This window comes from Nyctibius grandis, chromosome Z (genome assembly GCF_013368605.1).
Source record: "Nyctibius grandis isolate bNycGra1 chromosome Z, bNycGra1.pri, whole genome shotgun sequence".
NCBI lineage: Eukaryota > Metazoa > Chordata > Aves > Nyctibiiformes > Nyctibiidae > Nyctibius > Nyctibius grandis.
The window spans coordinates 91700316-91728224 of NC_090695.1; the positions used below are offsets into that span (position 1 = coordinate 91700316).

A 27909-nucleotide genomic window follows, 5' to 3' on the forward strand; every position below is an offset into this window, starting at 1 on the left:
GCGGAAGAACAGGAGAGGGCAACTACAGTTGGAAAAAGACAACTCTGATAATAGAGAAGGAGTTTCTTCAATGTTGAATGTTAGTTTATCTTGACTTTGGGGAAAAATTACTCTAAAATAACTGGAGAAGTAACGAACTCTGTGACTAAACTTGTGGATGGTGGTAGAAGTATATCCACCAAATTTTTATTCTGTAAAGACAGTTCATGATCTAGTGAGCAGGACTGAAATTACAGTCAAAATGGGGGTCTTTCAGTCTTTCTTGGGAGTAGGTGAGGGATGTTTTAAAAGCAAGATAAAGCCTACTCGGTCACTTCAAGCAAGTTAGGTACTGGAACATCTCGGCTGTTCGTTTGGTCAGAATAGTTGGCTTGCTTTTCGGGACTGCTCTATGAACTGGTAAATATTTGACTTTAACACAGCAGTGACCATTTTTTCTTTTCTCTTTTCTTTGCAGTGATTCTATTCTGTATGGCAGCCCTAATATTTCCAATAGGATTTTACATCAATGAAGTTGGAGGTCAACCGTATAAATTACCCAATAACACAGTGGTTGGGTCTTCGTATGTACTGTTTGTCTTATCCATTTTCTTTACAATAGTGGGACTTCTATTTGCTGGCAAAGTTTGTTTACCTGGCTGATGAATGTCTGAACTGCAGGACTTTATTTTGGAAAAGAGCAAGACACCAGAATTGCATTCTCGGGAGGATGCCTCGATCAGACTATCAAACACTTACTGAGAAGAGGAATGCTTTGACTCGTTCTCACTATGCACTTTGGATGAAAAAAAGGAGAGCCTTTCCCATAACCAAATACAGACAACGTTGACTAATCTCCTGAGCATATTTAATGCAGTCAGGTCTGCACTGTGATAGGAACTAGTGAAGAATGCTTTACACTGAGAAGCATAATGCCCCATGTGTTACTGTACTGTTCCTGTTTTTAACGTCTAATGATTTGGAAGTCAAAGTATTTATGAACTTTGTGGTAAACCAGAGGGTTGCAGAGGAATTCAAGTGAGGCTGGCCTCACTGTTTAGGAGATTAGTATTTTACATCTTCCTTCTGATGAGCAAAGCCTTTGGCACCAATGTGGATCAATCTTGCATTACTGCACCAAGAAGCCAATAGATCAAAACATGTTCTCTAAATGTATGTAACAGCAAGAAGACATACATCCCCTCCTCCCCCATAAGCTCTAGAAAAACACTAAGGAACATTTTAGAGGGGGATTTCTTCCTTATATTTATATAAATATATATATAAATATATATATATTTTGCTGATGCAGTATACAGTGTGTGTGTATGTGTGTGTGTGTGTGTGTATACACATATATGTATATATATATGTATATACACACAAATGGTTCCTGGAAGAGAACTCAGAACGCTTTGCTAGCAAAACACTGTGGTGTGCAAAACTAGAACTCAATAGAAAAAAGCCATTTCTCTGAAGGCCACATAGCTGAGAGTCTTCAGTTTACCTCATTCTTTGTAGCAGCCCTTGATTTTAACAGTTTTTGTAATAGGTACAAACGATCCCATGCCTTTCTAGGTGCAATTTTAAGTTAAGCTAAAATTCTTTTTATGGTAATTTATTTGTATATGAGGGTAGAAGGTGAGATCATGTCATACCTTAAAGTTAAAATCCTAATTTTGGGAAACTGACACTATTTAAATTATTAGCAACTGTTGTACAGAAAGTCTCTTTTTCTACTGCATTGTTACACTAGCATTCATACATGTTCAAGCACAGCATTTTAGCATAGGTAAGCATTTCTCTAGCACATGTAAAATACAATGTTTAAAGTAATGCAAACACCTTATTTTCATTTGAGTATTAATCTTAAAAAAAAATGAGCAATATAATTGTTTAAATAATATATGCCTTGTTTACTAAAGTTGTTATTTTAAATGTGGATTTAAGGGCCACACAAATTTGGAGTAAATATTCCTCACTAAAGGTAGTTTTATTTTTCAACCCAAGGATAAACCTGTGAATCCACAGACGTCATAATTCATTACTCAATCTAGCCTTGCAGAAAGTACAATTTAGTGTCCCAGGAAAGCTGCCTGCACTATCAGTGTTTATTTTCCAGTTAATATGTGGTTTACCTGATATTCATTATGAAAACAAAAAAATTGTATGTTTCAAGTGCTGTTTAATTGAGCTTATTAGAACTGCATTGCTAAATAGACATTTTTCTAAAATGTTAGTGAAAGTGTATTTTAGAATGAGGCTGTTGTTAAAATATAGTCAGCAGTTTCCAAAATAATCACTTACCAGATAAGCTTAAGTGTTTGAAAATAAGACAATTTGCACAATTCTTTTAAACTGTGCCATTCAGACCCTAGTGGGTCCCTGTCCCCCTCCCCCTCTTCCCCTGTCCCCCTCCAAGGTATTTTAATATGAAGAGGTTATTTGCTGAATTAAGTATTTTTTCTTTTGACATTTTGAACAAACTTGTCACTGGAATGGTCTATAAGTGACTTTTTTTTCCAGTCAGCTCACTCACAGGTAGAAGGGAGTGTTTATAGAACACTAAATTTTTCTAAAATATACTAATCTGTAAATACAGCCAGGCACCTACTTGGAAGTAATGGTATAAATATGATTTGTTTCCTAATTTAAGCCTTCATCTGCATGGGTAGTTTGATGTCCCCAGTGATGTTGGTGGAGATAAAATGCGGGGTTCAGCTGCTGTTTGTGTCTCTAAATTTTTGGTGTTATCACTGCTGTATCCTAAGCTGAAGTATTCACTAAAACTTAGATCATAAATTATGTTGAAAAAAAAGCTATTATTTTTTTCAGAAATGTCACTCTTGTAAATAGTTCTGGGACATTTTTGTAACTGGAACACAGGTGGGGGGGAGAGTTCCCAGCTGCTAAGATTTCTTCCCCTCCAGCTTACTTGTTTCAGTCATAGTAACATCATGTATACAGTGGATTTAGGCTTAGATTAAATGGATCATCATTTAATTAAAATATATAAACACTTATCTTGGAGCATACCCAGACTGTGGCTGGCTGGCTGGAAATTTCTCTGATCTGCCAATGCTATTGCTATGAATTATTAAATGATAGGAGAGTTTTAACTAGCAGATTGTTTGCTTAAATATTTGAGTGTTTAAGTCCAGAAATAGATGCAGCTGTCTGCATTTAAAAAAAAACCCCACCCAGTAATTGAAGAGACAGCTGTCAACAGTTGCTTTTAATTAAGGTCACTAAGTACTATATAGTACAGTATTAATTTATAGCAGAAAATCATATCTTGTAAACTGTATATAAAACACTGTTTTATGGTGCAATCATTTGTCAAACTTATGTCTGTTACTTTTGTTTTAAAGTTGTGTGCATTCTTTTCATACCTAAGAGCATCACTGTAAAATCTGCTGAAGACTATTTATAGGTTTTATTTGCACAAGGTTTTGTTTTAAACTACAGGAAGTTCGTGTTGAACATGCCTCAACATCTGTAGACTTTTTCAGTTCGTGAAAAGCAAATGTTTCCATATGAATCTTCTCCAAAGGTAATCCCATATTTGTGTCGAGTGTTTACATAAACCTTTCTGATTCTGACAGCCATTATTTTTAACTTTTTGAAGGACAGCTCATTTCATGTGTCACTAGAGGCTCTTATTTAGTCTTTTGCTTCAAAATTCCCCAAAAGGTTTGATGTCCCATCCTAATGTAATTTGTGCACACTATGTCATTTATTTGGCTAACAAAACGTAAGATCAGAAACTTAAAATACCTTCAGAAAGAAAACTAGTTAATTTGTCTGTATAAATCTTATCGTTGAGCTCAGCTGAAATAATCGCCTGGAAGCCGTTTGTCTCAGATCGGGGGAGGATGGGCTTCCCTGAACGCACCAGTCTAACCATTTAACATTGTTTTCTGTTGTTAATCTTGCTGGTGAGTGATACCAGTTTCCCGAAGGTGCTGGTAGTGTGCAGCACCACCTGAGCCCCGTCCTCTGGCTGAAGTAAAGCCGCCAGGTTGGGGCCCTCCTGTCATACCTGTGTTTCAGAGCCGTTTAACCACTTCAGAACACAACTGTAATTAGTTTGCCCCAACACACACACACAAAATTAAAGCTGTCCTTTAAAACCTTTGTGAAGGATGAAAATAATGAAGGAAATGGTGTCTGCAAGCGGGTTGTGGGGCCTGGGCATCGCGTCGCTCCCTGCTCCAGGCCTGACCGTCCGCGTCCCCCGCCCCGGCCTTTACTGAGGGTTGTTTTCTAATTGGTTAGAACATTTTTCAATTAATGATTTCCGAACAAATGTTAATACAAACTGTATAAAATGAACATAATTTTCTTCACTTGTATTTTTGTTATTGAGCAAGTTTATCAAAATAAATTGTCTACTAAAGCGACTGGCCCCGGCTGCGCTCCCTGGAACCGGCCCCTCCCCGCGCGCTCCGGTCCCGCCTCTCGCGCAGGTGCCTCGTGCCCAGCGGGAACCCCGCGCGCTGCCCGCCCACCACCGCCCTCAGGCGGCGGGAAGCGGCGCCGGCGCCGGCCCCGCCCGCGGGCGGCCCCTGCGGCCGGCCCGTCTCTACCGGCAACGCGGTAACACGGCGCTGCCGCCGCGCCGCTCCCGGGCCCCTCCGCGCCGAGCGGGGTGTGGGGCCGCGCCGCTCCCGGGCCCCTCCGCGCCGAACGGGGCGTGGGGCCGCGCTGCTCCCGAGCTCCTCCGCGGCCGCCAGCCCGCACGGAGGAAGGGTCGTGCGAGTGTCGGGAGGTACCTTGGCCTGACGATGCTGAGAGGGTTTGGGGGATCCCAGTCACCGGTGCGGTGGCCGCCCGGGCTTTCGGGACGTGCCGAGGGAGGGAGGACTGGGGAGCCTTTGGCCCCGTGAGGTGAGTCTATGGGGACGGAACAACGCAGGGCCGGGTGAGGTGAGGGGCCTTCCCCCCCGTGGGGTGCGGAGAGTCTCGGGGGACGGGGCGCGGGAGAGGGCGGCTCTGACACTCTCTGGTGAGTGAAGGGCAGGGGGCTGGGGACGGAGTGAGGCGGGGGAAGACAGAGAAGTGAAAAGCAGCGTTTTCTGATCGTTTTTGCTCTGCTCTTACTGCGCCCAAAGCCGAGGGGCAGCTCACCGCCGGGGCTCCATCCCCGCCTCTCAGCCCGGCTGTCTCCAGCCGCTTGCCCCCTTGCTCCCGCCGCGGCTCACACTCGCCCGTATTGCTCTGGGTTTTGCTTTGGTTGATCTTTTTTTCTGTCTGAGCTGTAGGCTGGTCTCGCAGGAGCTGTGCATACGTATAATTAACTGTATAAAATCCCTTAACAAAGAGCTCTTACAGAATAGTTCCTGAATGTGTTTTCTATAGATGGATAATTGTAACTTCTCTTTGTAGCTGTTTTGTAATTTGCTGTTATCCCCCATGCAATGCAATTATCATATAAGCTGCTGACAATTTTAATACTTTTTATAATAGTGTATATTCCTGAGGATTTAAGCTTTTTACTCTAATACTTTTGTCTTTTTGCCTTTTTTCTTAACAAGGCCAAGTGTGTTCATATAGTGGATACACACATCAGGAAAATGGCACAGTTGTTGGATAATGATCAGTTTTTGGAAAAAGTTGGGTAAGGATACTGTTACAAAATCTTGTTGGGACTTCATAAGTAGATATAGAATAAATAACTGTAGCTTGTATAAACGATGTATGTACTGTGTCCCTTCAAAGGATTTATCATATATAAAATGGAGTATGTAAATAAATGCCAAAATATAAACCAGTTCCTACAGAAACAACTTGTAAAGACTTTATGACAATATAGGAATATTATAGGTAATGAAGTAATCCCATAAAATTCATTGTCTTGTAGGGTGACCACAAAATCCAGTCTACAGGGTGATCATCCACCAAGTCAAGATTTTTACTGTGTCTCATCTAGGACCAGATAATGGATTGCTGGTAACACATATCAACAAGACACAAGATCTGTTGGTAGGCAAGTTTTCCTGCTAAATGGAGCAACTAGAAAAGTAACACAAACCCACTATAAATACAGGGTGGGGAATAGACAATTGATATATTTCCTTACGTATATTTGCATATACACACAGACAATTTGATAGATGTAATTGCTAAAGTCATGAAACTACATATAGTTTATCTGCAGAGATGGATCAGTCTGTGAAGAAATCGAGCAAAACAATAAAGGTAGATCAACTATTGATACTGCATTTTTCTTTAGAAAAGCAGAAGACAATATATACCCCTTCAAACTCTGTGAGGTGGGTTTTGGAGATGATTAATTTTTCTTCCCCTCTGGTAAATCACTTGGGTGTTTCTTTTACTAAACTCTCCTATTTCTTGTCTTCCTGTCTCTTCCAAACTAAGCTCTCCTTCCCCTTCTTTTAGCTCACAATCTGAGGGTATTCTGAAACCTTTTCCTTTGCATCCCACATCCAAAAGAGTATGCCAGAATATTATGCTCTTCTTGGATACACACCACCTACCAGCAGCCATCCTTAGGACTTATATTTTAATCACATTTGAACAGCACTCTTCATTTCTCATACTGCATTTAATTTTTTCTTATTTGATCTATAGAGAGTACAAATGAAGAAAATACAATCTAAGAAGGTGCAAACCACAGAAGAATGGCTAAGAAACTACAGTTTAGAATCCTTGCAATTAACATTGGAGCATCTGATAACTGAAGGCAATATTATTTTGTAAGTGCAACACTGCCCTTTCTTTAGTCAGTCCTAATTTGTGTGCATCTCTGATGCTAATTATGCATAGTGTTCCAGGAATTCAAGAAACGGTGTTGAAGAGATAGAGTTTACAGAAGAGACTGTTACCGATTTTGAGTCCAGACTTTCTGAGTAAGTATTCATCTTGTTTATGATTTTGATGCTTAACTGATTCTATATCCTTATCCCCCATGATTACAAATACTGCCTTAAATCTTCATTTGTTATCCCTGGGAACTTCAGAGTGTTATGTCACTACAGCTGAGGGTTTTTTAATTTTTTTAATGAAGATGCTTATCAACCAGGTTTTGAACTGAAGCATTTAGCTCATTTTAGAAAGGCAGCTAGTGAATGGTTGGGTTTTCAGAGGTAATACTGTGTATTTGTGAGTTATATTTACTGCAACTTGGATTAGTTTCAAGTCATGGATCTAGTCATGATGTGTGGAAGTTCAGAGTTTTCTAAGTGAATTTTAAATGTATAAAATCAAGGAAACTTAAATTGAGGAAAACAATTAATAGGCTTAATAAGCTGTAGAGTAATTAATGTTTTTGCTGGTCTTCAAAATACTTTGTTAGACTGTTTCTAGGAGTGCCACTGCTTCAGCACATAGCTCACTGTGTCAGTCATGAAGATCCAGAATCTTCAGAAGGTCCACCTTCAGTACTTGGTCCTTGTGCCATCTAACCAAACTGTCTGCCAATCTGGTTTAAAAAAGAAGTAGCTTTTGCATTTCAAAAAAGCAAAAAGTTTTCCCCCTCTTTGAAATGTTGATTTAAGCTGTCTGTTCACCAATTGTAAAAACTGTGCTCATGGTATTAAAAATAAGCTGGTTGAAATAAAACAGTTGTGGAGGACAGCAAGCACTTTGTTTTACCTCAGGTTATACCTGTTTTGAAATGAAATTGTTGAAAGTGTGATGTGTGATGAACTAAACTCAGTTTTGCCTGAGCTTCTGTTGTTCACACATACATGTGGTGAATAACCCTTTCCTATCTCTGAACAGAATAAGCCAACAACCGATTGGAAAACATTTCAGTGATCCAGTTTTCCAGACAGCTATATATCTAATCAGTTAAACAGCTTTAGGGGAAGAAGTATTTAAATGGTTAGCCCTGCAACCACCAGTTGTATGAGAACACTGAAAACAGTATTTTTAAAAGGTGATTTTGCATCCATGAGGAAAAGCATGTGATGAAGACAAATGGTTGAATGTTACTTTGATGCACAATGCAAGAGAATGCCTTAGTTAAATGTGTGCTGTGCCTTTTGTCAGAGTGATTGAACTTTATCAGCAGCGAATTCAGTGGCTGTTGCAGGACAGCAGAAAGGTAACTTTAACTTTGCAGTATATTTTTAGAATGGAACTGTATACAGCATTAAAGAATAAATTAACTTTTGAATACTAGTGAAAAATGGCTTCCAGAAAGCTTATTTTCGTTATTTACTGTGAGTTACACATCATGTGCAGTGATACTTATCTTGACAATGGATTGTTTTTCTTGATCTTCAATTGGTGTGCAGTTTTCTGCTTTCTAGATCTAGTCTTTTTCTTTCTCTTAGCAGTCTTAATCATAAGGATGTCTCAGTGTGATTTAAATGGGAGCAGACAATGCTGAGCTTAACATCTGACTGGAGTGGAGCTGTCTTATAGTCCATGGTGCCCTATCTTGCACAGCTGTTTAATCACTTATTGTGCCTAGCAGTGCTAATGCTCAGGAATGTGAAAGGGACATAACTCCCTCTTGAAGGGGACAGAGAAAGAAGCAGTATTCCAAAACATAGCTTCCACAAAGTTTCTTGATTTAACCTGAAGGAGATGCTGTAGACAAAGTTATTTTTTATCCTCTCAAATAATGAATAGGTTGTCTTGGGAAGGAGGGGGTATGACTCACTGGTAAGGATAAACTGGAAGCCAGTAGTCTTCTCTTTCCCCCCCCCCTCCCCGCCCTGCTCCTTTTCCTTGGCTTTGTCACTGTCATCTTTATGCTAAAAAGCTTAAAGTGAAAGTAATGCCTAATATTTGATTTTTTAAAATGGTGTTGTACAGAATAAACAGTTACATTTTTAAACTTCAGAATAAGCTAGTATTTACAATGGCTTTTCTCTTTAAGGTGTTTGGCCCTTATAAAAGGAACCAAAGTTGGACTTGTGGTTGATGTGGTCTCATATGCGTTACGGACCTAGACTACTGGATTTTCAGAAGGACCTTTTGGTAAGTAATAATAAAGCAGACTTTGGCAATTATAACATACTAATTAAGCTTTTGTATAGCTACAAGCCAGGAACTAAGTAGAAAAAAATCTGGTTACATTCTTAATATACAATACAATAGAACTTTTCTGTTATAGAAAAGTATGTTTTAAATGCCTTTGGAAGTGTAGTCTTTGTTAATGTCTAGATCCGAACAAAATTCAGTATGTGCCATAATAATAATACTTTCCTTATTAATGTTTCAAAGTTTCTCATTGTTTGTACCAAGTGTTCTCTATGAATACACTGGCCTAATAGAAACAGCTATAAGAGCTAGACCAAGTTGTACATAGAGCTATTTACAGTAAATATAGTTTCCTTATGCCTTTATGTTTTGTCACAGCAAGGCACACTTCACAATTTTGGTCAGAACCTTGGGGAGTTAATCACTTCTTGAAGTCCCAAAAGAAACTTGTCCTTTACTGTGCTCTTTATTTTTATAAAACTTTTGTAGTAAGGAAGGAAGATGTAATGTAGCTGGTTTACTATCTAACGTTGAAACTTTGTATAATTTAATTTCCTGCATTCAGGAATTATTTAACATCAATTTATATTATCTGCATTTTTCATTTGTGTGTTTTAAATAAAAATCCTTCAAGAAGACTTGATTTCCACATAGTCTGGTTTGCTTAGCCTTAATATCTGAACTGTTGTTTAGCCCTATCCATGAATACGTATTAAACATTTTTTAATAAGTGCTTGGTGGGTGATGTGCCCATTCTAGATCAGTATGTTGTTTCATGTGCTCACCAACTGAAGAGAAAAAACCGATTACCAGTACAACAAATATTCCCTACTTCCTGCCCCCATTAACAAATTGCCTGGACTACCATAGGTTTTCAGGTTTTGTCTCTGTACTCCTTACCAAAGATTTGAATCTGTATGACTTTTTCTTGGAAGCTTTTCTCTGTGGTAGCTGAAAATATTGCTGTCAACTATTTTTAGGAAATTACTATTTTTATTCTTTTACATAATAACCCTACTAGAAGCAGCATGGATAGTATATGCATTAACAATTTTTTATTTATTAGCGCTTAATAGATGAACAGCTATGTTATAAGAAGCAATTGTACTGCCTCTCATTCAGTACAGAGATTTCACTTCTGTGGGAGAGTCCAAAAAACATCAATGTTCATGTGTAAGTAAGTTCATTTCTCTGAAAATAAAGATGTTTCAAGGAAGGTCTCCATTTAATTAGAGTAATCTCTTGCAGATAATAAATAGAGGTTTTCATCTTGTGCCTGCAGTGATTTGTAAAGAGAGGAAAAAAGCAATGAATTTTTAAGTGTAGTCAGTGATTTCAAGCTGGTTGTTCTTGCATAAAATATATTAACAGCTCTGGTGGTTTGTAGTAATCTTCAGGCTCTATCTTATTTAGCATCTGCACGTTAAGTGTACACATTCCTTTTTTTTCCCCCCTAGGCTACATGAAGCAAGACAGTGGATACAACAGCTGGAGCCTGGTCGAGGCTGCAATTTGCTGAAAGCCTTAAACATGTCCTTACGATGAAAGAGCTTAATTCGCTGGTTCTTATTGTAGGAAGCTGGTAAATTCCTTATCCATCCTAACAACCAGCTTTAACTTGGATACAGAATTGGTACAAGAATCTGAACTTGATACAAAAATAAATAGAAAATTTAAGATCCAGGTTTTATGTATTTGAGTTCATACCACTGAATTCCTTTATTTCTTCCCTTTTTTACTATTTATAAATCTTCTCTCTTCTGATACGAAGCTATGTTTTTCCTTTACAGATCAGTTTATCATAGTAATCCATTGAGAGTCTGCTAGTTCTAATTTTACATCAATAAAAATCCTTCAGCATCATTAAGGATGTCACTGAAAGGGTCCACACCTTGGGAAGATTAGATGATGAACTAGATTTTGCCTGTAACAATAGCATTAAGCATTTCAAAGATTGTCTTCTCTCTGTGATTTTAGTGCTGCTCGTGGAAATCTTAAATGTCTGGTTAAAGAAATTAAACCAGGCTGAGATTAGATAGATTATGGATTTAAATTCTGCATCACACCATTTGAAAATTTGCAGTACTTGGAGTCAGGATTACAAGAAAAAGACTACATAAAGGATTCTGGGAGTGTTACTGTACTCCTAATTTATTAATTGTATTTATTTTAAATGTGAAAAAAAGGGATGGTGTAAGCTTGGTATTTAGGGTGACTGAGATTAACATTTCAGCTAACTTACTGAACACACAGTGTTCAGATAAAGGTTCCAAGTTTTGCTTAGGTCGGCTTTGAAGAGAGAAAGCAAAAGTTTATAGTATGTGTGAGTGAAAACTTCCTTAATTTCTGTCCCTGGCAGAAGTGTAGCTGGAAGGAAAGGTTTTACTAGCCATGCAGAACCATCAAAACTCAGGGAATGAAAGCTGTGTGGGTCACTAAGTTCTAAACAAAGCAAAGTTTTACTTCTTTGGTGCCTTTGGAAGACAATGAACATCCTTACATACAATTGAAGATCTGAGTTGAGAGCTTTTCTGTCACAGTTTGTCACAGGGGGCAAAACCACAATTCCTGATTTTTAGCTTCCAGGGCTAGCGAGGAATAATTTAGAACCTTTCATCCACAAGCTGTTATGAACTGGAATGGAATCTTAGTGCTTTTATTATCATTCAGGTTTTCAGGAAAGAACCAAACCCCAGTGGTGGTTACCGTCAGTAATTGTCGAAAGAAGGAGAAGAGGTCAAGTTATGCTAAAAGACTGGATTACATTCCAATAATTTGTTATTTCTTTCCCACTTTGTTTTCTTTCCTGTCTTCTTCGGTATGGCCTTTTCTCCCCCATTTGATTACTGCCATTATTAATATCTTTTTTTTTTTCCTTATTTATTTTATTCATTTATATCAGCCCTGATCAGTCCTTCAGAAAATACTGTCTGACTATGCTCAGCAGTGTATACTGGGGAGAAAACTGCAGACTCACGCTGTTACATATGATTGCAGCAGTCCTGCTTGTCTTGTAAGTAATGGTGTTAATACTTACTTAATTAAGTGTCCTGTCATTCGTTTCCTATTAGCTGTAATGTCTTCTCTCATAAACTTGTGGGGAAGCTAACTCTGCTCCGTTAAAGAGTTCTTGATCTAGAGATGTATTTTATTTAGAGCAGATTTGCACACATGAAAGAAATTGTTTGGAGCATTCATCTGGGTTCATACCAAAGCCAGAAGTGGCAACCACGTGGTGTTGACAGGGTTGGCAGCTGGAGGGAAGCAGTTGCTTCCATATAATCATCCTGTGTGTTTACAGAGAAGACTCTGGGGCTAAGAGCTCTTCTGCAGGTGAAAACAGAAAATAGGGGACTTCAGGTAGGCAATACTGCAGTAAGGACAAGTGGGTAGGGAGAGGGATCATAGGAGAAAGGCAGGGACTTGGGAGTGAGATCATATGAGTATGGCAGTCTCTGGGATAGGAGTATTTTTGCATGGAATAGCATCAGTGCAAGACCTAGCAGCCTTGCTCAAATTACAGTGTTGATCATGAGCAATGGTTTGGATGTTAGCAGTGACTGAAGGAAGAAGAGGACAGAAGGATAAGCAGCTACTTTTGATTAGCTTCTGCGTAGAAACTTGTTTTTAGGTGTTGATTGGCTTGTTTAAGCTTATTCCTGAGGCATGTAGTGACTTAAGTGGCAGGGAGGACATGATTGAAATCCTGGTTTGAAGAGAAGATTGGGTGCAGTAAGGGTATTGCAGTTCTGGGGAAAAGGATTGCAGTGGTAGATGGTAGGAGAGAAGGAGACGGGAGAGGTGAAAAAAAGTAGCAAAGGATTTAAGAGGTAATTGTGGGCAGGGGAAGGGTAGCCCAGTATTTATACTTCTAGACTTGGTGATATGCCTTTGATCTGACTAGCACCAGCCTGCTGTCAAAGGTAGAGAAAGTGACTGGCATTTTAACATAAGGTGAATGAACTCAACTGTTGTTGCGTATTTTGTAAATTTCTTTACTGAGTTAGTTTTTCAGCCATATTCAAATAAGACTGGTAAGAAAACAATGGAAACAGAATTACTTTGGCTTTCTCGCTCCATGTACGAAAGATTCTTTCTCTGTCTCTAATTGAGAATTGAATACCAACAACCCATGTTATCAAAAGAGAATACCAAATCAAAGTAACTATTTTTCTTCGTATTTACATATGTAGGCTGTTCTAAAGAACCTTGCAGAAGCTGTAAAAGGCCGTTATCATTGCTACTCTTCAAAGGGAGAGGTAGGTGACAGCTAGCAAGGCAAAGCATTTTTCTCTCTTTTTCATGATTCTTCACTTCTAGAAGGTAAACTAATTATCATCTGAGTAGAAGTTTATAGCAAGACCTGGTGCTGAAAGTCTCTGTCATAAAAGTGCTGAGGATGTGGTCAATAAACCTGTGGTTGATTCTTTCTGCAACTGAAAATGCTTTCCTAAAAGCACAATAAATTTTGCAGATATTGTTCACTGATTTAAAGTGGATGAACAGGATGAAAGCAGTGGCTTATTGTAGACTGATTTAAAATAATATAATAATATATTGTTTATTAAATGATTAGTAACTTACATGCAGCGCATTAGATAAATTTACACTCAATTCTGCTATGCCAAGCAGTCTTCTATAGATGTATGCACATCAGAGTAAGAAAGCTGTGCTTGCTTGGTATTTGAATAGTAGTTAACTGATTTTTTTCCCCCTTTGTTTTTATATGTACAGAATTTTGATAGCAGTGATGTTCATCTGCTACTTCAGGAATCCCAGAAGGCAAAGGACCTACTGAGAGCATCAAACAGACTTGTTCAAAGAAGAAGTGGTGGCTCACTTATTAGTAGAGTAGCAGATGTATGTATTTTTATATTTCAGGTCTACTCTGAAGTGTCAGGGGTAGAAGTTTTTAGTGTTCACAATATGAAAAAAAATTTTATGATTAATCAGGTATTTTGATAAGTGAACTTTGAATATTATATATTGGCCATCCATTGTAAGAGCAAATTAAGGCCAAAACCAGTAAAGGAGACATTTTGCTAGACGTTCTCCAAAATGCAGTAAGTTTTATGAACCAGCCAAAATGCAATGAAAAGAACATTGTACCGTGATCATAATGGAAATCTAGAAGAATCACTAGCCTAATTGTATGCATGATCATTTAAATGAAGTTCCAGCAGTCCTTCAGATTGGTGAAAAGATACTTACTCCTACCTGATTAAGGTGGACACTTAAATCAGTTGCAAAATTGTAAGGGCTTGTCTAGGTCCATTGCTAGTGCTGAAGTTAGGAAGTTCCAATCTGTATGTTACACATATGTCTCTATGTTGGTCCTATGTTATCGTGAAGATTTGGCACTATTTGTTTTGTAACAGTTGCCTTGGTAATGTTTCTGTTTTTTATGCCTGATCATAAATTGATGGAATAAGTTAAAACTAATATTCCATGCTGGATATTTTAGATTGAGGGTAAAAAAAATCATGTTAAAACTTGCAAGAGTTTTCCTTAAAATCTGTTTTAGATTTCCACAGAACTTGCAAATATAGCACCTTCAAGCTTCTTACCAAAGCCTCCAAAGCACGAAGGACCATTAGTTATTCAAACACGATGCGTCCTGCCCAAAGCCTCAAGAGACTGGTTAAAGACAAATGGATTGAAAGGTAGCACAGAAAGAAAAGCTTAACAGGTATGAAACATTAATTAAAGACAGAGACTGTTTTTTATTTAATTTCTTTGTTCCTTCCCATAGCTAAAAAGTTAAACCTTTATCAAGTTTTGGCTCCCAATGCTTTCTCTCCTGTGGAAGAATTTATACCTATTCTTAAAAAAAACAGTATCAGCAACTCTACATGAGGTAAATGATGGGGACCCTTTGTTTTTCTTGGTTTTTTTTTTTTTTCTTTCTATTGCTGCATTTTTTCTAACTAAAATCAGTACTTGTAAGTTAGTGAAATTCTACAGGGTTTAGCTGAAATTTGAGTTGTATATTCAAATCAGATACTTCTGCCATTCTTAAGAATGGTTCAGGGAGGAATTCCATGTTAGTGTAGCTTATATAGGCTTCTGTAAACACATAACTGTATTATTTATCCTTCTAGAGAGTGATGACACAGTTTGAATGGTATGATGGAACTGTGAAAAATATCCATGTTGACCTACCGGTATTATACAACTATCAGGTGAGTTGTCTATAGTGCTGTGGCCTTGTGAGGGCTAGATTACCATCTAATTATTCCACATTAATTGTGCTGTTATATAAGTGCTGTAGGGATTCATGTGCAGACAGCTGTCTGTGTAAGTCTGCAGTGATCTGGTCAAACTTGGCACGCAGATTCTTATTAATTCTTATATTTTTAACTTAAATTTTCTGTATTTTATCCATAGAAGCTCCTTGCTAAAATGGTAAGAATCTATGAGAAACGAATTGACTGGCTCTCTGTTGCTAGCAGAAGAATATGGGGAAGTGTTTATGAAAAGGAGGTATCGTATTTTGATAGCCCTTTTTTTGTATGTTGATGATGGTTCTAGTTTGCCAGCCTTTGCTTTGTGTGTAAGTCAGCAACAAGGAGTACAGGGCAGAATATAGTCAGATGTAGACACAACAGTTGCAGATATGACCAGTGTAAGCAATCCACTTTTGAAAATAGATATTGATATTCAGCCATTTTAATGATCCAGTGAATTTCCTGAATCCAGTGATCATCAGTCAACACAGAATGGCAATTTCCGTGAGACAGGATGAGACACTTAAATTTCAGTTACCTAGCAAGTCAGCCTTTGGGGAATGTTCTGTCTTAAATCGCATATAAACAGAACCTCATGTTTCTGGCCAAAGGTAGTGTTTACAGTGTGCTTTCCAAACCCATGCTGTTAGTATTTATGCCTAGAGTTTTTCTGCACAGCCTTCATGGGTTCTTATCAGAAGATGAGATTTGACCTACCAACTACCTTCTGCCTCCACCACTTGTTGAAGTGCATTCTAGTGCCAGATGACAAATATCAATGTAGATATGCTCAAAAAACTAAGATTTTTTTTCCCTGCATGAGGTTTGAGATCTTCATCTGATTATTCATTTGAGGATGATGTTTATTTACATTGTGTCTGAGGTCTTACCCAACCTCAGTTGCACAATTGCTCTTTTTGTCCTGTTTACAAACCTTGAATATGAAGTTTCAGGCAAAAAGAAAATAGCTGAGGCCACTGTTAATAGAGATTTTCTTGTTCATTGATCAAGGATTGAATTAGCCCATCTGGCCACTGTATTGTGTTTGGAACTCAAGTCCCACTGACTGTCCATCACATATGTGACTCTCTTTGTAACCACTGCTCCCAAGATACGCATGATCCATGAACTGTAACCATCCTGCATTGTATCTACAAGCGAGACTTTAATACTGACCATACTGAAGGTGGTCATCATTAACACTTTTTCTCAAAACAGGTAACATGCCAGGTAACATCAGTGAGTCCATACCTGAGCAACCAGTCTGTCTCTGACTTGCTGGGAGAAAACTTACCATTTATCTTTGGAGTAATACTACGTATGTTCCTGGAATGATGGCTATATTTTTTTTAAATATAGTTTTAGTGTTTATACATTTTGATACATAGCTAGAAGATACTTTCTCTGGCTAGTTAGAGTCCAGTGAAGATAAGAATATGTAATTATATTAATTAAATAATATTTTCTTTTTTTTTTAATGAATAACTTCATCAAAATATTTCTTATATAGGGTGGTTATACTTGTTGATACATCAGTGACAAACTCTACGTACATCGTCCATATCCAACATTCTTTGCGACTTTTACTTGAGGAACAAATGTCAAATAAGGATTACTTCAATATTATAGCGTAAGCAACTATTTAAGATTCTTCTAAAAGAATTGTAATGCATTGCAATGAAAGAAGTGTGCTGAGAGATTGTAGTTACTAATGGACATATTTTAGATTTTAAAATTTTATTTAACGTTTTATGATGAAGTAATTGCAAGAGTAGCGCTGCTTTGTGGTTATTGGATAAGTGCATGGATCAGATGTACGGAGACCAGATTAGTAATTAAAAATCGCTGGTTTGGGTGAGGCTCACTGTAACTGTGTCATACCTCTAACAAATTCTCATCCTGCTGTATTGTTCATAACAGTATTAATTCATGTTTCCGAAACTTTTACTGGAAGAGGATTTTGGTGTCTCAGGTACCATAACTGAGAACACCCTTTAAATTTTACAGTAACTCAAATACTTTTTTAATATGTAATAGTACTAAAGTTCTGTACTCAGTACTGGTAGTCAGAAACGTGTGGCACAGCTGCTGAACAGCAGCTGGGCAGGTTTCTGACTGGCTGGTAAATGCAAGAGACAGCAGCTCATGGAGTTTCAAACCTGGTGGGAGAACAGAGCCTTTGCTTCACAAGAGAGATACAGGCAGCATCTGAGGGTTGAGTTTTTTTGTCACAGTCCTGCTGAGCTTTTACCAGCTCACTTAGGATGATGTTCAGAAAAGAAAAATGTAGTCTGGCCCGCTACCTTGAAAATCTGACAAACCCTGAGTGATGGATAAATGTGAATAATTAAATGGTTTGAAATAGAAAATAGTTAGCATCAGGCAATTTCACATCTGTAATATACCTCAAATGAGATTTTTATTTTTCAGTGAATTTATTCTATTTTTTTGCTTGTTCTAAAGCATAATCTGAAAATTAATTGCTGTTATCTTTCTGTGAAAGATTTGGGAGTGATGTTGTGCCTTGGCAGCTGGAACTGGTTCCTTCCCAGCCAGAAAACTTACAAAATGCTTGGAGGTAGGATCAAATTGCTTTCCCATACATCTGAATTAAGTGATCATAGGTACCATAAAATAGATAAAACAGAGAAACAGATTTAAACAGCATTGTGAACAATTTAGAAAATTGTTAAGTTTATCATATTACGAAAATAAGTTGCCATGACCTGTTCTACACTGATTGTTCCTGATGGCTTGTTGTGAAAACAGCATTATAAAGTTTAATATATCTTAATAACTTCATATTTCATATGTATACAGAACTTATATGTACACAGATACAGAAGTGTCTGTGTAAGAAATGCACAGATTACATGAAGAATTGAAAACTGCTTCAAATTCAACTGGGATGTGAAAGCTAACCTATGGCTTTTCCCCACATACACTGGAAACAAATCCCAGGTTTCTGTTTGTGGAGTCACACCCTCAGCAGTTTCATTATACCTCTGTGGTTTCATTTTTATTCCTATAAGTTCTACTATATTACAATTTTTCCACATAAGAGGGAATTATTTCATCTCTATGCTCTGAATCTTACCTTAAAAACTAGTTCAGAATGGTGGCAGTACAGAAACTAGAACAAAGAATTTGGGTCATTATATAATCTGGTTTTGCTCTCTGTCATTGTCAAAAATTTTAGACTCCAGTGCAATGTTATTTAAGGTTCTTAGTTCTCTTTATTGCTTTAAGCAGAAACAAAAGCTTTTGTTGTTTCATTCTTTGAACTGTAAACATCTTTTTTTAGGTGGGTGTTGGGCTTGCAGTGCAAAGGGAGTAGAAATTTCATGAGCGCAGCTCAGGAGAGCTGTGGAAGTAGACTTCAAAGACAAAGATAACACAAATCACAAGGACTTTACCTGCTGACTACTGGAAATACCTGATCAGGAAACAGTAAGTATCATCACAGGTTTTGCAACTCTTTCTGTAAGTTCCCGTCAGAATTAATCTCAACTTATTTTTCTCTCTTTTGTTTCTTTTGGCTAGTCATCAGAGCTTGTTGGCAGAATACTTCTCCTTTACATATCTAAGCTAGCACAACTGTCAGGATCTCAAACTTCAATTTCTGCAATTGCTATTCATGTTTTGGAGGTAGCAATTATTAATCACGTGTGAATCATAGAAAATTCAAGAGGTGTTTTTAGGATTTCTTTCCCACTCCGGCTCTGGCCATCATTTCACTGCAAAGTTCTGAGTCTGAACAAACCAACTCTGATTTTTTGTATGATATCATTTTCTTATAACTCACAGGAACAAAGCCACAAATAATTTTACAGTGGAACTCCATAGCACACTATGTAGAGACAGCTCCTATTTTTAATAACAGTAATCCATTGCTTGGGTATGTGTTTGTAGTGCATGTGCTCTATGGCTGTTAAGCCACGTGCACAGCCTAGAGTTCCTGAACATACAGTAATCCACCTGGAGTGGCCATGTGTGTACAGTAGGATGTCTCTTGCTTTTATTACCAAACTTCTGGAAATTCTGGGCAAACCTAAGAATTCATTAAAAGCCCACGTGGATAACCAGAAAACGAAGGGTGCATACAAAACGCCAAGTGGATAGTTCCATCCCTACTTCTTTACTTCAGTGCATGGCTACCTTGAAGTACATGACCTGTGTCTTTGATTCCCATAGCTACCCCATCTCGCTTCTTGGCTGCAGTAATGCTGTTGCAATTGTCACTAGTAATAGCGACAGTTTTTGTGTATATGCATGAATTGAGGAGGCATTCAGCTACTCAGGGTATGTTCCTGTACTGAATTGCTCAGGTTGGGATTATTTGTACATCAGTTCAGGAACCAGTGGAGTAGATGGAAGCTCGTCTGAAGCAGAGGGCCACTACTGATCTTTTTCTTTTATTTTTTTTTCTCCCCTCTGTCTTGCAGCACACCGTCAGTGCTTATGTGGCTGAGGTATGCAGAGGTTTTGATTTGCAGCTTCATGTCTGTCTGTTCAGTGTAATGGAGGACGTTGACTCCAATGGGATTGTTCCAGCCCGGTATGCTAACCCAACTGAAACTGCCATTGCTTTTAAAGAAATAGTACAGGCAGCCAGTGGGAGGTTTCATTGGTTTGGAGAGGCAGGTATGTGAAAGGGAAAGTCAGCACGTACTTCTCCTTCATTAATGAAATAATATTTATTAATGCTTTTTTTCCCCCCCAAATCAAATAGTTTACTTTTTTAGGGTGTGATAATGCTATACTAGCACTGAGATATAAACAGAGGTCCTAGTTTGATTGAGGCTTTCCGTTGTATTGCAGAATATTATAATGCAGACTTAATGCAGGAATTCGTTTTTTTTTTTCTATTTGAATTCCCTATTTTCTGCTAGATATTTTAAAGATGCGCATTTAAAATATAGTTACTAATGTGGTAGGTCCAGACTTCCTGGCTTACAGGAAACAAAGGCTTTTTGATTCTTTTCATTGATATTCGGCATGCTCTACAAATTGTTGTATACTTTAAAAAATGATATATTTTGTACACTTAAAAAAAACCATGCTGATTAGCACATATTTGATTATCAGGTATTTTTGAAAGTGATGATATCACTGTTATTGCGTCTGAAATGGAAAAAGTGAACAACTACTCCCAAAAGGTATGAATTATATGTATCTTTTTAAATTATCTGTTTCTTCAGAAAAAAATTCAACAGTCTTTGTTCAGCTCACAATGCAGAAGACTGGACAAAATGAAAATCCTTGTAAGATGGGCAGGAATGCTCTAGAGTGTGAAAATAATGATGGTAGAGTAAATATGGACTAGAAAGCAGTTGTACAATAGCACTGCAGTGATTGGTGTTGGAGTGGCCGTGATTCCTTATCAAATACAAGGAGTTTACAATTGAAGAGATTCTCCTTTTTGTTGCCAATCCTATAATGAATTCTTCTCAAGTAGAATTGTTCATTATAATTATATATATAAAAAAATAAATATATTTAAAAGTTATATATAACAAATATGTAATATTATGTTCCTATAAATCACAGTGGAGGGGGAGGGGGTTGTTATTGGCACAATACCTTTGTTCAGTTCTAAACCAATTGTTTTCTGAAGTGTACTAAGGGTGTAGAACTAGACCATGTCTCTCCATATTACATGCACATGACTTTTTCCAAAGATACCTAACAAAGTGACTGAGGCAGTATAGCCAGCTTGGCAGTATGGTTATTGTGTCTTACAACAGTGTGATTAGAAAGGTATATGCAGTAAGATATATGTCCAGAGGTCTGAGCACCTTGTTGCATGCAACTCTGAGTCACAAGAGTATTTTTAAAGAGAAGAGTTGGTGGATATTCAATGGGATCTTAAAATATTTCATTATCATTTAGTAGTTGCATATATTTGGTTCATCATCTTGCAATTTGTTCTGGTCTTGGTATGCATACTGTTGCCTTTTCTTTTAAAATGTTTGCTCAGAGCAGGGAGGATTTCTCTCCTATGTGTTTGAGCAAGCACAGCACAAAGGGGTTTCTGTTCAGTTAGAATTGTTAAGCATTACCAGATTAATAAATTTGGTATGAATTTTATTTATTATTGAAGTAATAAGTACAGAATGCCTGTCTCTGAAATGTCATTTACTTAAATTTCACGTATGTGAATTACTAAATGATGTGAACTTCTATTTCAGTGTGCATTCCTAGTGGAATCCTTGAAGCAACGTTCAGTAAATCAGTCTGTTAATCCATTTACACCAGAAGGCGACTCAAACACACTTAAGAAGAAAGAGAAAAGAAGGCCACAGAAGTTGCCATCTCCTAAACCCACAGCTCTGAGTCTGGCTAGAATGGTTTGAAATGGTCCCATTTGTAAGATGCTGTGTGTTTTAATTAGAGATCCTACCCAACTATCAGATGCTGCTCTTTGTGAGAGAAGTGCTCAGGCTGAAAATTTGAAGGAATTAGAACAGCATTGTGATAGTACTCTGAATTTACATTTTAATTTGCATTCAGAATGCTACGGAAACAAAAAAATACATCTTATTAACTCCTGCTAAGTAATTAATTATAATGGAACCATATTGTAGTATCTAAAATTGTCTAAATAATCCCTCCTCTGACCTTAAAAATTTAGTTTTTAATGAAAACAAAGGCAAAGCAGAAATGTGCTTTACCAATTACATTTATTCCACAAGTCCTTCTATCAAGTACTGAATTTTAGGATATTCTGCTCATTTACAGATGAGGCAGCTGCAGCTGAGTAGCATGTCTTTGGCCACACAGAGAGCCAGCATAAAACAAGAAAGAGGATTCAGGATTTGTTTCATGCTTGCTGTGCTTATTTCCATGGAGTTACACTAATGAGTCCTTTGGGTTTTTGCTAATATTTTCCTTGTTAATTTTGACTATGTATGAATCTGTTTTAAGTGGGTGTGCAGATCTGTAATATACATAAATAGCCAGTGCCAGTGCTTACCACTTTGGTGTATAAATGACTAGATACAAAACTTCCTATTGCAGAGGACGTACGTATCTTTTGACCTGGAATTTTCAGGTCCCATCTTTGAAATGGGAATAGCACTCTGAAGTGTAGGTGTGTTCACATTGCAAAGACCTCTGTAGGTAAGCTCAAACGGGTCTTCCATGCTATTTTATCAAAACCAGTATATTCTCAGCACCTCTTCACAGATGCAGGAAAAAAGTAATCACTCAGAGATATGACTACATAGCATAGCTTTTCAGGGATTAAACTCGTAGAAAACTGATACAGGTTTGTCTGTAGGTATTCAGTGATATTTATAGGGGAGGTGTATGTTAAATTATGTGTCAGTTACTTGAAGGATCTGTGTCACAGTAAAAGTCTGATCCTACAACAGGGTTAAAGAAGCGTTCATGGTGTTTAGCACACTGCTCAGCCCCTAGAGGGCTGAGCCGAACCTAAAGGAAAAAATTACTGTTGTCAGAACTAGGTTTCCAACATTCAATAAAACTCTGAGGAAAGTACTATATATTGTAAAACAGTGCTATTACCATACTAGACTGCTCCTTCAAGTGGCAAAAATGTTCCACACATCTGCCTGCAGATGTTAGTCTTTAGTTTTAAGGCAGCAGATGAAATTGGCAACATAATTAAAACGGAGCAATTAGAGTTACTTGACCTAGCAAGAAATTGTAAATTAACAAGTTATCATGGCGATCTGCTTGTCAGAAGAGCCAGAGTAAAAAAGGAATTAGAGAATAATGAAGCATAGTTCCAGTTTTGAATAATGAAGTTATTATCCAACTGAAACACTTCTTAAATTTTTTTATTGTATGTGCTTATAGTATGTTAAAGACAACCATGGTGCAGAGAGAAATGCTTCCATAAGAGTGCTGGCATGGCGTCCTACTAGTGCCAAAGCAGAAATTCCACCAGGTCTGTATGGTTTAGGGGCTTTTTGTCTTCAGTTTCTTTTGGGTTTTGCTTAAAAGACAGTATTAAATTAGAGATTTAATTTCAGTTTTTAGAAACACTTGCAATTTTAATCTTTAATCAGACCGATAGGAAACATTGCGGTAGTTTTGAAAGTACTTTGGTGTGAGTTTTAACTGTAATGTATCTAGCTTGCTTCTAGATTGTGAGAGGAAGGAACACTGCTCAGCTGTGTAACTATTTCCAGGTCATATGATGGAATCCCTGTCCTATATCAGGAAATGTCAAATGTGTGTGGTGGAAAATAGAGCCCCCTTTGTGCCACGCCTGGAGCCATAATTAGAACCTCACTTCTCTTGGTTTTCAATTCATACTCCATTTTTTTTTTCAAAGGCTCAACAATTCAGAGATTTATTATGTTATTAGTTCAATATATATATTTCTGCTAATACTGTTAGATCCCATTGTAATTAATATGCTGTTCCATTTGATTAATTTATGATCAGTAATGAAGGAAAATTACAGCACAAATGTCAGGTTATCTGAAGTGCTGACTCTTGCAACTGCTTCTGGTATATGAAACAGCTCTTAAGTTGATTCCAGTCACTGTTGGTCCCTTGAAATCCAATTCCTTTCTCCTCCATTTTTGTAATTTTCCTGTGTTTTTTCTTTGCGACTTTGCTAACATCTGCAAATTGGTTTTTTTTGCATTAAATTTGAGTCTTGAAATCTACTGACTTATTGAAATTAGATGGTTGATGTGTAGCAGTGTCTACAAATCTGGATTCATATTTGCGTATGAGGTGCTTTATACAATGTTAATTGGCTTTTCCAGCAAATATCGTGCTTATTGTAAACCCCTAATCTTTTCAAATGATGCCCTGTGACAGTCTTCCTGATGGTAATTTATAAATTTGTGAAGATTTTGGTTCAATTTCTATGAAAGTAGCATAAGTAGTTCTATAATACTCATTTTTCTTAACCAGTATCTAAGAAAATTAAGTATTTATAATTGTGGTAATAGGAAATTGTAAACTGAAGAATAGGGTTGCATGTAAGAGTTTTGTCTAGCTGAAGTAAGTCAACATCTTTTTTCTTTTTGTAGCACAAGCAATAAAAGAACGGCCTCAGATTGAGAATAAAAGAAAGCGTAAACCAAGGAAGCAGCCAGAGGTTTCTGTGTCAGTATTTTATACTGATAAAGGAAGAAACGTGGGTATGTGTTACCAGGGTGTGATGGGTGAAGCCTTTTTATTATCAGCATTTTTATTATAAAATTGTTAGGATGTTAAGTCACTGATAATCGGTGTGCTTTAAATAGTGAGTGGAAGTGAGTTGCACTTATCTAATAGTGGTGGGGTTTTTTGTTCGGGGGAGTCTCTCTGGCTCTGTTTGGTTTTTTGCGTGTTTTGTTTTGTTGGGTTGCTTTGGGTAAAGTCCTTTGGGATCTTTTGGTCAAAGATGCTCTAAGGAAAAATGCTGTCATCATGGTTTAAACGATTATAGAAGATTTGGTTTGGAATTTTTTGAAGGTGACAAAAAATAAGTGATTTTTAAAGTACTTTGATACATAGAAACTTTGCATTTTTTTCAAATGTGCAATTTTGTATGAAGTGCTAGTCTGTGGGTTTGAGGGTTTTTTTGTTTGTGGTTTTTTCATAGTCAGCAGTCATATGTGATTCAAAAGGGCTATGATTTAAACATAGGGTTCCTGGTGTTACTTTGTTCATTTTTTTAACTAGGTACAGTATACCGCAAGTATCCAAAGATAACATGCATAAGAAAGTCTGTTCCCTCTGTTACATTGCCAAAAAAAGAGGAAATCTGTTCAAGCAAAGAGGTATTTTGCTCCTTACTAATAAATTGCCATTTTACAATTATCCATATGAATTAATGTGAACATGTTAATTGTGATTCTGTACAATGTATTATTACTTAAACGGTTCTATTATTTACTAACAACCAATTGCTCCATTTATTTGTCTTACAAGTGGCTGACCAAGTACAGTATTAAAAAGCTTAAACTGGAGTTGCCCAGACTGATGTTTGGTCCAGGCTGTGCTCACCAAAAGAAAACTGTGGAGTCTCTGCACAAGAAAGTATCGGCAAAATACTGTGCTATCTTCCCTAGTGTAGAAATCAATGTAAGCTTTTACAGCTGTCCTATACCTACATCATTGAAAGGCTTTGTATTTGTTTAAGACAATGCATGTTGATCAACATTTGTGGCTTGCTAGTGTGAAGTTCCCTCCACTCTTCCCTGTTCTTTTAAAATCACCCTTGTATTAGAAAGCTAGAGAAGGTCTGTTATTCACCACAAAAAATATTTAGTATATTTGAAGTGCAGACTGTATGGGATCTTTAGAATGCATAGCGTCTCCTCTGCTCATACAGTGTGAAAAATAATTTTAAAATTTTAAGTAAAGCTTTTAAAAATAATGTGTGAGTCAAAACTGGAAAATGTTGGGTCTTGATTGTTTCGGTTTGTGTAATGACTGGAGAGAAGCATACAAAGTTAAGTCCAGGATATTATTGCTCTGTTATATCTATAAAACTGTCAGAAATAATGCAACAGATGCACCCGTCCAGTCAAATGATATAATTCTGTTGCCTGGCACAACTGGCTGAGATGAGAACTAGGCTTTCCTAATTTGGGTAAACCAGTTACAGCTACAGCAACAGAGCTGCAGAAATTTTCTTACACTATTTCATAGAGGCAAAGACAAAAGAACTAATCTCCCTGCTTTCTAATGCAGACATTGCATATATAGCAGCTGAGCTCAAATCTCCTGAAATAAGATGCTCTTGTACAAACTGAATTTTTCCAGGGTGTTGTGAAACATCTACAGTTTCAACCTAAAGAACTGGAAATCTACACTGAACAACTGGAGAAAGTGTTGCAGCGCTATATAGAAAGAATACAGTGGCTTCTGTCAGGTATTGGTGTGCGTCTGTTTTTCTGTAAAGCACAACTTAAACGTACATAAAATCTTTTCTACTGTTTCAAATAGAATAAATCTGAACAAAATCTGGATGTCAAATATGAATAAAGGTCATCCGTTTTGCATTGCATAGAAATTTTAAAATGTATTTTTATGGCTACAAGAATATGAGAGAATTCAGCATCTGTGTAGCTGATAAACATGGAGCTTGCTGTGAAATCATTAGGGCTGTGATATAAGTTTTTCCTTTTTGTATGTTGTGTTCATGAGTGCGAGGTTCCTGGTGTCAGAAGTTTTCTATCAACAGAATGTATACAATAACATACACAAGCAAAATTAGCTTTTCTGGGTTTTTTGCTAAGAATGTGCCCTATATAGAAGTTTAGCATCACTGCTGGTGAAAACTATTTTGATCCCTCTGTTGCTCATAAAGATCTTTGTTGGGAAACAGTTTTATTTTTTGCTGGATTGTAAAGTAGAAGCTACATATTGTTTAATGCAAGTTGCTACAATTGGCTAGTAATTAATGCTTAATAGTGCTAGATTTGAAATGGCAGAAGACTTATTCTATTATTAACCTTTGAACTACCTAGTTGCCACACAGATTAGAATTTATTATGTAGAAGTGTGCCCAGAATAACCCCTAAAGACGAAAGACTTCACGGTATGCTCAATAAAATATGTTCAATAAAATAAGCCTATGTAATGACACTTAATTAGTTTTAATGTTCTGACCCAGGAAGCCGAAGATTGTTTGGTACCATTTTAGAAGCAAATGTCTGTGTATTGATTGATACGTCTGGTTCCATGGGCCCATATTTGCCACATATCACAAAAGAATTTACCTCCCTTATCTGGGAACAGCTGAGAAGAAAAGAAGTCAGGTATGATGAACTACTGATAAAGACTGAAATCTTCACTACTTATTATTATGTGATAAGATTACTTAATAACTACAAATAATACAGTACTGAGACACAATACAATAATTATTATATGTTAGTGCATAATATGCATGTGACATGAACTGCTTTTTCTGTTATTCTTTTTAACCAACTTTTAATTCTGAGCTTTCTAAGATTTGAGCCTCGTTTGCCACGGGCTGATGCTGTTTATCCGTTTGGGCTCATCATTCCCACAGATTTTCTGTTCATGCAGAGTGAGATATGCTTTCTGACTCTTCCAAAGCTGAAGACCTTAATCTAATACTAGGCTCTAGGGTTTTTTGTTATTGTTTTTTCTGTTGGGTTTGGGTTTGTGGTTGTTTTTTTTGGTTTGGTTTTGTTTTGTTTTATTTATGTCAAAACTGGCTTATCTGAAGTGACTGATAGTATTGGTTAAGGTTAAATGTTGTGGGCCATCTTTCTCCTTAGATTTAACCTGCTGAGATTTGCAGAAAATACAGAGAGTTGGAAGGAGTGTCTTGTAGACGCAACTGATGAAACATGTCATGACGCTGTGCAGTGGGTGTCCAGATGCCATGCTCATGGTAATACATGCATCCTTATGGCTTTACAGGTTAGTAAATTGTGTACCACATTTTGGAGAAGACATCATGTGTTGTGGTGATAAAACACTTCCATCTGACTGATAATACTTTAGGGAAATTATTTGGTCAAAGCATACAACATTTTTATATGCAAAACACTGAACAGATCTGGAATCAAACTACTGTTTCTGTCCCGAGGGCTTGTAGATACTAGAATTCATTACTCATACTCAGTTTAAGAAAAATGTGAAATATCAATACTTGCATTAATATTTGTGTTCAAAGAATACTGGAAAGAGAAAATAGCCATTTGCTCAAAAAGATGCTTATGTACAACTGTGGCTGTGATATATTTGCTCTGAGCCAAACAGGGATTTTAAAGAAGCAGCGTTTGTTGGAATC

General features: G+C 37.2%; 2 protein-coding genes across 2 annotated transcripts in view; both read left to right on the plus strand.

Annotated features, from left to right (window-relative positions):
- MOSMO (modulator of smoothened) overlaps positions 1–2380 on the plus strand; it is a 30643-nt gene extending 28263 nt beyond the window's left edge. The window contains exon 3 of the mRNA XM_068423535.1: positions 458–2380. Within this exon, the coding sequence (XP_068279636.1) occupies positions 458–642 (185 nt within the window). The 3' untranslated portion in view covers positions 643–2380. The remainder of the gene's footprint in view (positions 1–457) is intronic.
- A 1135-nt stretch (positions 2381–3515) lies between these two features.
- VWA3A (von Willebrand factor A domain containing 3A) overlaps positions 3516–27909 on the plus strand; it is a 33482-nt gene continuing 9088 nt past the window's right edge. The window contains 38 exon segments of the mRNA XM_068422979.1: positions 3516–3532; positions 4794–4869; positions 5517–5599; positions 5843–5891; positions 5893–5964; positions 6574–6698; positions 6777–6851; positions 7996–8067; positions 8834–8882; positions 8884–8934; positions 10004–10110; positions 10395–10456; positions 10459–10519; positions 11608–11755; positions 11858–11950; positions 13131–13196; positions 13672–13797; positions 14462–14600; positions 14690–14772; positions 14774–14794; positions 15039–15119; positions 15325–15425; positions 16675–16794; positions 17668–17742; positions 18469–18517; positions 18519–18555; positions 18558–18595; positions 18597–18614; positions 19610–19808; positions 20253–20323; positions 21356–21514; positions 22989–23079; positions 24182–24292; positions 24819–24916; positions 25068–25220; positions 25905–26013; positions 26758–26902; positions 27392–27536. Coding sequence (XP_068279080.1) covers positions 3516–3532; positions 4794–4869; positions 5517–5599; positions 5843–5891; positions 5893–5964; positions 6574–6698; positions 6777–6851; positions 7996–8067; positions 8834–8882; positions 8884–8934; positions 10004–10110; positions 10395–10456; positions 10459–10519; positions 11608–11755; positions 11858–11950; positions 13131–13196; positions 13672–13797; positions 14462–14600; positions 14690–14772; positions 14774–14794; positions 15039–15119; positions 15325–15425; positions 16675–16794; positions 17668–17742; positions 18469–18517; positions 18519–18555; positions 18558–18595; positions 18597–18614; positions 19610–19808; positions 20253–20323; positions 21356–21514; positions 22989–23079; positions 24182–24292; positions 24819–24916; positions 25068–25220; positions 25905–26013; positions 26758–26902; positions 27392–27536 — 3375 coding nt within the window.